The sequence below is a fragment of the Mobula hypostoma genome, chromosome 9 (genome assembly GCF_963921235.1).
Source record: "Mobula hypostoma chromosome 9, sMobHyp1.1, whole genome shotgun sequence".
In the NCBI taxonomy this organism is placed as follows: Eukaryota; Metazoa; Chordata; class Chondrichthyes; order Myliobatiformes; family Myliobatidae; genus Mobula; species Mobula hypostoma.
Window position 1 is genome coordinate 144,759,633 of NC_086105.1, and position 10,531 is coordinate 144,770,163.

At 45.9% G+C, this 10,531-nt stretch overlaps 1 protein-coding gene across 1 annotated transcript; it reads right to left on the reverse strand.

Moving 5' to 3' along the window:
• Positions 1-653: 653 nt before the first annotated feature.
• On the reverse strand, positions 654-3,670 carry foxl3 (forkhead box L3). The gene is made up of 3 exons (XM_063057514.1): positions 3,531-3,670; positions 3,276-3,444; positions 654-1,348 (listed from the first exon to the last, which is right to left on the reverse strand). The coding sequence occupies exons 1-3, from the start codon at positions 3,635-3,637 to the stop codon at positions 893-895; spliced, it is 732 nt and encodes a 243-aa protein (XP_062913584.1). The 5' UTR covers positions 3,638-3,670; the 3' UTR covers positions 654-892.
• Between the last annotated feature and the right edge of the window lie 6,861 nt (positions 3,671-10,531).

Below are 10,531 nucleotides of genomic sequence, written 5' to 3' on the forward strand. Positions count from 1 at the left end.
TCATCTAGGAGAGGGAAATCTCAGACCTCAAACCTCCACCGACTTGTGGTTATACCCGCTCATGAGGAAGGCTTCGAGGGTAAACCCCGAGGGGAAAAGGTCCGGAGCCGGAGTCCCTAAAACAGACCTACATTGAGTTCAACTCCTGGGACGCTTCCGGCACCAAACTATCCATCTCTGCCGTTCCTTTCGGGGTCATCAGCTGTGTGGAGAGGGGGAGCCTGATACGTGGGCAACAACTTGGGTATCTACTGCCCTGGCTTGCGTCGACAGCTAGGACGCAACATCCATGGTCAATCCCGACCCACGGGCGGCCTCAGTACGTCGCAAATGCACCTTATTTGTTAATTCATTTGTGGTAATATTAATCTAAGTGTAGTGTGTGAGTTACAAGCACAGTTCTGTGCCCCTTGGTCCGGAGGAACGTTGTTTCGTTTGGCGGTGTACATGTGCACAGTTATAGGACAATAAACTAGAACTTGAATTTGAAAACGGCTTCCACTTGGGTATTTTCAGTCAAATCTATTTATTACCTTAATACATAGACGGTTCTCCGTACAAGGCGAGATTCTGCACTGTGACACCCCTCCCTCCAAGTCCACGGAAGAAACGGTTCACAACTCTGTCCCCCCCACCCCCCAAGTTATCCTTGGAGGTGTTGGGTATGGCGGAAGGGGCTGAGGTGATGTCCGGTGCCGAGATGCTTTAAAAAAAACACACACACAACCCAAGGATTTAAGAAGGGGGATTCGCGTCTGTCTGGAACTGGAGCGTTCGTGTGGTTGACGGAACAGACACAGTGCACCGCACAATCGAAGCTGAAGTGGGAACGAACGATTGAAAGGTTCCTTGACTGGTTCCTGCAAAGCACAGATTTAACGCGCGAACGGCGTTACTTACGGCGAAACGGACTCACCGTCCACAACTGTTCGTCCAGTATTAACAGCTCGTTCCTTTGTGAGTTGCTCTGATCCCGGAGGCCGGGTAGAGGATCCGGGGAGGACAGGATGTAATCGATGCTGAATTTGATTTCGGACCCTGCTTTCTGTCCCGTTCCGGTGTCCCGAGGTTGCCTGCTGGGGCTTTCGTTCCGGAGGAATATTTCGGGGCTCAGTAACCCAGTCCGACAACCGTCCGCCCTATCTTCGTGCAACACGCTGTCCGCCGCCCCTTGGTCGAGAGGCGGCGGCGGTGCGCTTTTATTGGGGTGATATTTCTGGAATCTCTTCACGCTCCTTCTCCTCCTTCGGTAGTTGCCGTTTTCGAACAGATCTAACATCGACTCGCACCCCGATGCGAAAGTCCAAAAGTTTCCTTTCCCCCTCTCGTTCCCTTCCAGTCTTGGTACCTGGGTTCCATAAAGAAGTCGGAAAAGTTGGTCATATTTAGAACTTAGAACATTGCAAGAACAGGCCCTTCGGCCCACAATGTCTCTGCCGAACATGATTCCAAATCAAACTAATTCTCTCCTTCCTGCATTTTCATGTGTCTGTCTAATAGTAACTTTTACCATCCCCACTCCGGCCACTACCTCTCTTGGCAGTATGCTCCACACACCCGCCACTGTCTGTGTAAAATACTTAACCCGCACATCTCCTCCGTTCACCTTAAACCATGCCCTCTTTGACACTTGTACACCGGAGAGGGGGGAAAAAGACTATTTCTTTATCAGGACTCGGTTCTCGGCCCAAAACGTCCAATATTCACAGAATCTCCTGTGCTTAGGGATGACTATCTACTCTTTCGGCGCCTTTAATAGTAATGTTGGGACTTTATCTTGGAGAACGCATGACACGTTTTACCTGATTTATAAGCACTCAAGCTAATTCAGTTCTGACCCAGAATACATCAAATCTCCAACCCCATTATTGCTAATAAAGTCCGTGTCAAGGGAACACCCTCGGTCGTGAACGCTGGTCTCCAAGCTGCCTCACAGTTTTATTTTTCATTCAGAACTGTTGCACTGGGGAATTCAGGTCATAGAATCGGCGGAAGAGGCCATTCGGCCCCTCTGCTTCCTATTCCCCGCAGTCCATAAAACATAAAAAGCTGAATTAGGTCGTTCGACCCACGGATTCTTCCCCGCCATTCAATCATGGCCGATTTATTATCCCTTTCAACCCATTATCCTGCCTTCTCCCCGGAGCGCTTTGACACCTTGACTAATCGTGAATCTATCAACCTTCGCTTCACAAAATGAGCTGAACACAGAGTTTTCATTCTGACTTCAGATCATTCTGTAATTCCGAATGTAACGCGGCCTCTGTCTCTGATGACACAAGGCAGCGCCTGTTGAACTCAGCGTCTTGTCGGGGTGGGGGAAGTGTCTACTTTTCGGGTCGAAACCCTACATCAGGACTGGATTATTTGTTGCTTCAGAGTCCGGTATCTCTCTAGACTCCACTATACTACACTCCACTGCGAAGTCTCTTCAGAGTATGTGGACTTTGAACAAGTTAACTCCGACGACAGTTGTTGTGAGACTCTATCTCACCCCCACCCTCCCGTGCTATCAGCCCCGGTTTCTCGACCCGGTCCTAAAGCCTCGACCGAGGGTCAACGATTCCACTCCCCCTTCACAGATGCTGTCCGACCCCGCTGAGTTCCTCCAGCAGATGCGCGTTGGGCCAGATCCCGGCACCCGCAGTCCCTAAGATAATGCGTCGTTTAAAGTTAATCCACCAAGAAATATTGATAACCTCGGCAATGTAAGACACTTACGAACAAATTACAAAGTTTTGCATATTTGAAAAAAAAGTCAGATCGAATTGGAAGCACAAGAATTTCTAGAGATGCTGGAAATCCGGAGCAATGCACACAGAATTCTTCCAGAAACTCACTTAAGCCCCATCCCTTCTACCGGGGCTTATGCCGCCGACAGCAGCACCCTCCATCGTCGGTCCCAAGTCCGGGTGCGAAAGGGTGAGGGTTGGGAATGGGGACTGGCGACTGCAGCCTGTGAAAACGCCAGCGGAAGCCCCAACCACCTCATCCCCGGGAGAGGGAGGATCATCGCTCAGAAGTAAATCCTGGCCCGGGACTGAGGACTCTGGCAAGCTGCTGTCGGCAGCCATTGCCCCAGAAGAGGTGATCGGCTTAAGTAAGTAGTATTTTGTGTGTGGGTGTTGCTCAGATCGAATTGGGTTGCAATGAAGACAAGGTACCCAGCCAATCTAATACTTGCGGAGTGTAAGGAGTGAGTAATTCCAAGCTCTCGTCCCCATCTCTCCGATATTCAACTTGACAGCCGGCGCAGCCCCATCCCGAGAGCTCACCTTAACGAAGCAGCTGTTAAGAGACAGGTTGTGGCGGATTGAATTCTGCCAGGCTCTTTGGTTGGATCGGTAGTAGGGAAATTTGGTGGTGATAAAGTCATAGATTCCGGAGAGCGTCACCCTGTTGCCGGGACTCTGCTGGATAGCCATTGCAATCAAAGCGATGTAACTAAAAGACAGCAGAAAGCGGTCGTTAGTCTCTCCCATCTTCATCACCCCTCCCCACCACCACCACCCAAAGCGCCCAAGAGTTACCTGTAGGCAGGTCGCGACGCCGTCTTCTTCTCGCCAGAGCCACAGGGCGGATAATCATCACCATCGTAATTGAAGCAGTTGTAGGGATACTGAGAATTGTCAAACATTTCTCATACAGTGGGAGCAAACTTCGACTCAAGTGATCCACACATGCACACTCACTCACTCCAGGGTCGTGGGTAACTTTTTTTTCCAGCGAAAGAGGAAATGCTCGTTTATAATCGCTGAGTTCTCTCGAGGTCCGTGGAGGGCCTTCTGTATCTACTATTTAATCTGCCTATAAGACTGGCAATAACTTATTAAATTGGTTAATTCTCGCATGAACCTTTGAACTCACCGTGTTTAACCAGTGGCTGGGCTCTCAGTGGGTGGTCTAACGCGATAACGCGATCATCTCCGTACCAATTCAAGACGCGAGCTCCCTGCGCCCGATATTAGGAGGCAGCACTGTTATTTGTTGTTTTTCTCTCTTCTTGTCTTGCTTTGATATGCAAAAAGAAAATTACAAAAAGACCCCTCGTTTGGCAAATGTGTATTTACATCCATTCTGCCCACTCTGCAGTCCAGCACCAGCGAGTAACACAAGCGGGTCTGATGCAATCTGCAAAGCAAGATAATAGACACAAATTGTATTTCCGTGACTAAGGCAGAATCTTGCGTTCAAAGCCAGCGGAACAGAGAATTTCAGTGATTTCTGACAAATGGGAAAAGTTGAAAGAGAAACACCCGGAGGGAAAGTATTCCTGTTTGTGTGTGGCTTTTGATCTGTGTAAAGAATTAAACTAATGGCTGGGTGAGAATATACAAGAACCCCCCCCCCCCCCGTCAGTTTGTTCCCATCCAGATCTGTTGTGCTGGCGGAATTCAGGTCATAGAATCGTCGGAATGAGACTTCAGAAAGGGTAAGGTGAGGGAACACAAACCAGTCCTCATAGGGGGATCAGAAGTGGAGAGAGCGAGCAGCTTCAAGTTCCTGGGTGTCGATATCTCTGAGGATCTAACCTGGACCCAACATATCAATGCAGCTACAAAAAGGCACGACAGCGGCTGTATTTCATTAGGAGCTGGAGGAGATTTGGTTTGTCACCCAAGACACTCGCAAATTTCAACAGAAGTACTGTGAAGAGCATTCTAACTGGCTGCCTCACTGTCTGATATGGTGGGGAGGAGGGTAGCTACTCCACAGGATCGAAGTAAGCTACAGAGAGTTGTGAACTTTATCAGCGCCATCACGGGCACTAACCTCTGTAGTATCCAGGGCATTTTCAGGGTGCGATGCCTCAAAAAAGGCGGCGTCCAACATTAAGGACCTCTCACTAACCAGGACATGCCCTGTCCTCATTGCTACCATCAGGAAGGAGGTACAGGAGCCTGAAAACACACACTCAACGATTTGAGGAACAGCTAGTTCCTCTCTGCTATCTGAATGGACACTGAACCCATGAACACTACCTTACTACTTTTTAATTTCTATTTTTGCACTATTTATTTAATTTAACTATTAAATGCGTATACATATAGTTGAAATCAGAAGTTTACATACATCTTAGCCAAATACATTTAAACTCAGTTTTTCACAATTCCTGACATTTAATCCTAGAAAACATTCTCTGTCTTAGTTCAGTTAGGATCACTACTTTATTTTAAGAATGTGAAATGTCAGAATAATAGTAGAGAGAATGATTTATTTCAGCTTTTATTTCTTCCATCACTTTCCCAGTGGGTCAGAAGTTTACATACACTATGTTAGTATTTGGTAGCTTTGCCTTTAAGTTGTTTAGCTTGGGTCAAACATTTTGGGTAGCCTTCTACAAGCTTCCCACAGTAAGTTGCTGGAATTTTGTTCCATTCCTCCAGACAGAACTGGTGTAACTGAGTCAGGTTTGTCGGCCTCCTTGCTCGCACACGCTTTTTCAGTTCTGCCCACAAATTTTCTATCGGATTGAGGTCAGGGCTCTGTGATGGCCACTCCAATACCTTGACTTTGTTGTCCTTAAGCAATTTTGCCACAGCTTTGGAGGTATGCTTGGGGTCATTGTCCATTTGGAAGACCCATTTGCGATTGTGCTTTAACTTCCTGGCTGATGTCTTGAGATGTTGCTTCAATATATCCACATAATTTTCCTTCCTCATGATGCCATCTATTTTGTGAAGTGCACCAGTCCCTCCTGCAGCCAAGCACCCCCACAACATGATGCTGCCACCCCCATGCTTCACGGTTGGGATGGTGTTCTTCGGCTTGCAAGCCTCACCCTTTTTCCTCCAAACATAACAACGATGGTCATTATAGCCAAACAGTTCAATTTTTGTTTCATCAGAGCAGAGGATATTTCTCCAAAAAGTAAGATCTTTGTCCCCATGTGCACTTGCAAACTGTAGTCTGGCTTTTTCATGGTGGTTTTGGAGCAGTGGCTTCTTCCTTGCTGAGCAGCCTTTCAGGTTATGTCGATAAAGGACTCGTTTTACTGTGGGTATAGATACTTGTCTACCTGTTTCCTCCAGCATCTTCACAAGGTCCTTTGCTGTTGTTCTGGGATTGATTTGCACTTTTCGTGCCAAAGTACGTTCATCTCTAGGAGACAGAAAGCATCTCCTTCCTGAGCGGTATGACGGCTGCGTGGTCCCATGGTGTTTATACTTGCGTACTGTTGTTTGTACAGATGAACGTGGTACCTTCAGGCGTTTGGAAATTGCTCCCAAGGATGAACCAGACTTGACATCATTTTCTGACCTCAATCCGATAGAAAATTTGTGGGCAGAACTGAAAAAGCGTGTGCGAGCAAGGAGGCCGACAAACCTGACTCAGTTACACAAGTTCCATCTGGAGGAATGGAACAAAATTCCAGCAACTTACTGTGAGAAGCTTGTGGAAGGCAACCCAAAACATTTGACCCAAGTTAAACAATTTAAAGGCGATGCTATCAAATACTAACAAAGTGTATGTAAACTTCTGACCCACTGGGAAAGTGATGAAAGAAATAAAAACTGAAGTAAATCATTCCCTCTACTATTATCTTGACAATTCATATTCTTAAAATAAAGTAGTGATCGTAATTCAGAGATCCCCAACCTTTCTTGCACCGCTGACTGGTTTATTATTGACAATATTCTTGTGGACCGGCCGACTCGGGGGGGGGGGGCGGGGTAGGGTTGCCAACGGATGAGAGTAGCAGTCAAATACATTGTGTTCACCCCGAGAAACACTACCATGACCATGAAGCCTTGCACGGGTACCTGTGTGCGCATGCGTGTACGTGCCGATTTTTTTCTACAAATCATTTTTGGTGATTCTGTTTGGGGGGGGGGTGGTATTAATCATGACCAGGATATAGGTGATAAGTGGCTAATATACTCAATTTCATTTCTAAAAGGGTTTATCTAACGGATTTAATATTAAACACACAGCGCATATTTTCCTCACATGAATATAGTGATAAGTCAATTATCAGGGGAGGACAGGGGAGCTTGAAGTAAGTGTTGAACGAACTTCCAGTAGAAGTGGTAGAGGCAGGTTCGATATTATCATTTAATGAAAAATTGGATAGGTATATGGACAGGAAAGGAATGGAGGGTTTTGGGCTGAGTGCAGGTCGGTGGGATTAGGTGAGAGTAGCGTTCGGCACGGACTAGAAGGGCTGAGATCGCCTGTTTCCATGCTGTAATCGCCAAATCATATTATTTCCTCGCGGCCCAGTAGCACATGCTTTGCGGCCCGGTACCGGTCTGTGACCCAGGGGTTGGGGACCACTGTCGTAACTGACCTAAGACAGGGAATGTTTTCTAGGATTACATATCAGGAATTGTGAAAAACTGAGTTTAAGTGTATTTGGCTAAGGTGTATGTAAACTTCTGACTTCAAATGTATATATATATTTTTTTACTGCAATTCACCATTTCCCCTATTATTATGTATTGCATTGTACTGCTGCTGCAAAGACAACAAATTTCATAATATACTGTATGCCGATGATTCTAACTTTGATTCAGCCTGCAGGTCTCCCATTTTCATCCCATTCCCCTCAGTAAAGCCAATCTAGTACACACATGAAATACTGGAGGAACTGAATGGGTCAGGCAACATCTGTGGAGGGAATAAATATTTGACACTTCCTTGGACCGAGAATTCCTGCCAATATATTCCGTTTCATGCTGTCTTCAAGTCAGAATCAGAATCAGAATCAGTGTCATGAAATTTGTGGTTTTGGGGCAAGACATCAAACGTGACTAAGTTATGATAAACAATAGATAGATAGGTGTCCTGAGAGGGGTCTGCTTGAAATGTTGAAATGTTGACTTCTTGAGGAGGTTGCATACCACTACTGCTCCCCCCCCCCCCACTGCATTTTAAACAATTTTTACAGGAACAGCATGAAGAGTGCCCTGGCCAGCTACATCACCAACTGGTACAGGAAATGCAAGGCATCAGCCCACAAGACCCAACAAAGGATTGCAAGGATTGTTGACAGGATCATTGGGATCTCCCGTCCACCCATCAGAGATACTTACCAGGTGCATTGCACACCCAGAGCTGTTAGCATTGTCAATAATCCCTCCCACCATTCCAACAAGCTCTTTGATCCCCTATCATCAGTCAGAAGGTACCTCAGCATTTGGCCAAGAACTGTTAGGATGGAAAACCGCTTCTTCCTCCTGACCGTGAGACTACTGAAGTCCCTGCCACCTCCCAGATCTCATCATGTACGAAGTGCCAGTGGCGTTATACTGCTTACTTTTTAACTTGTGTTGTAAATGCACCTTGGGCTACATGCCAATATTCTGGAATATATTTTATTAATTGTTAATTAATTTGTGATTCTATTACTTTATATATTGTGTGTGAGTTATGTGTACTGTGTTGTGCACATTGGTCTGGAGGACCGTTGTTTCATTTGGCGGTATATATGCCTCTGGTTGAATGATAATAAACTTGAACTTGTTTATTTAACCCCAATAGATGCTGCCTGGCTTGCTGAGTTCCTCCAGCATCTTGTGTGTGTTACTATGGCTTTCCAGCATCTGCACAATCTCAGGTGTTTAGATAGATAGATAGACAGACAGACAAGTAAACATTGCAAAGAGGAATACTGAGGTGGTCTTCACTGTTTCATGGACTGTACAGATGGCAGAGGGGAAGAAGTTCTTTCTAAAGCCAGGAAAACAGGTAGGTGTCATATGACCAAAGGGGGAGCCTAAAATGAGGGATTGCAAGATTAAGGCATGGTCATTTAAAACTGGGGCATGGAGGAATTTCTTCTCACATAGGGTGGGAAGGGCTGGATCATTGGAGGGACTTGAAGAGGAGTTAGGTTCAGTTCTGAAAGATCAGGGAATTGGGGGCAACCAGGAACAAGCTCAGAAGAGGAGATAAGGTGTGGGCAACATCAGCCATTGGCTGGGGGGGGGAACAGATGTAAGGGGCCATGTGGCCTACTCTTGTTTGTGTGTTTATGGAGTCCTGAGATGTCCAACATAGAACCAGGCCATCTGCCCAGCGCATCAACATCAACCATCATACCTCTCGGTACCAATCCCACTTGCCTGCATTAATTCCATATCAGGTAATCCCTATGTACACAACTGTATGAGACCAGAATTTGAGGCCTATTGTTTGGATGTACTGTGATCCCATGAAATAAATTTGGGATTTGGGAACAGCTTCTTTCCAACTGTAATAAGACTGCTGAACAGATCCTGACCTGGATCTGGGCCGTACCCTCCAAATATCCGGACCTGCCTCTCGGTTTTTTTGCACTACCTTACTTTCCATTTTTCTATTTTCTATTTATGATTTATAATTTAAATTTTTAGTATTTACTAATTTTTACTATTTTTAATATTTAATATTTGTAATCCAGGGAGCGGGAAGCACAGAATCAAATATCGCCATGATGGTTGTATGTTCTAGTATCAATTGTTTGGCGACAATAAAGTATAAAGTATAAAGTATAAATTTTGAAAATTCCCATTGAATCTTCTTTCTCTGCACATCCACATAACATTTTCCTGTCCTATTTATTTATTTATTTATTATTTAGAGGGACAGGATGGTAACAGGCACTTCTGGCCCAATGTGCCCACGTCACCCAATTACACCCAATTAAGACCGTAAGGTATAGGAGCAGAACTCGGCCATTTGGCTGATGGAATCTGCTCCACCATTTCATCATGGCCAATCCAATTTTCCTCTCAGTCCCAGTCTCCTGCTTTTTCCCCATATCGCTTCATGCCCTGACCAATCAAGAATCTGTCTACCTCTGCCTTAAGTATACATAAAGATTTGGCCTCCACTGCTGCCTGCGGCAAAGAATGCCACAGATTCACTGCTCTCTGACTAAAGAAATTCCTCTGCATCTCCATTCCAAAAGGACACCCCTATGTTCTGAGGCTGTGTCCTCTGGACTTAGACTCTCCCATCATAGGAAACATCCTCTCTACATCCACTCTATCAAGGCCTCTAACCTACTAATCCATACATCTTTGGAATGAGGGCGGAAACTGGAGTACCCAGAGAAAACCCATGCAGTCAAGGGGAGGACATGCAAACTCCTTACAGAGAGCAACAGGAAATGAACTTGGCTTGCTAGTACTGTAAAGCATTACACTAACTGCTACACTATGGTGGCGTCCCATCCCCACCCCATGAGGATAATCCTATATTCTAGAATGAGGATTATTATAGATGTGACCGTCTGGGAGTTTGAACCATGCAATAAACTGGACTGGTCAAAGAACACTGAGGCTGTCTACAAGAAGGGTCAGAGCCGTCTCTATTTTCTGAGGAGACTGAGGTCCTTTAACATCTGCCAGACGATGCTGAGGATGTTCTACAAGTCTGTGGTGGCCAGTGCGATCATGTTTGCTGTTGTGTGCTGGGGCAGCAGGCTGAGGGTAGCAGACACCAACAGAATCAACAAACTCATTCGTAAGGCCAGTGATGTGGGGATGGAACTGGACTCTCTGACGGTGGTGTCTGAAAGGAGAATGCTGTCCAAGTTGCATGC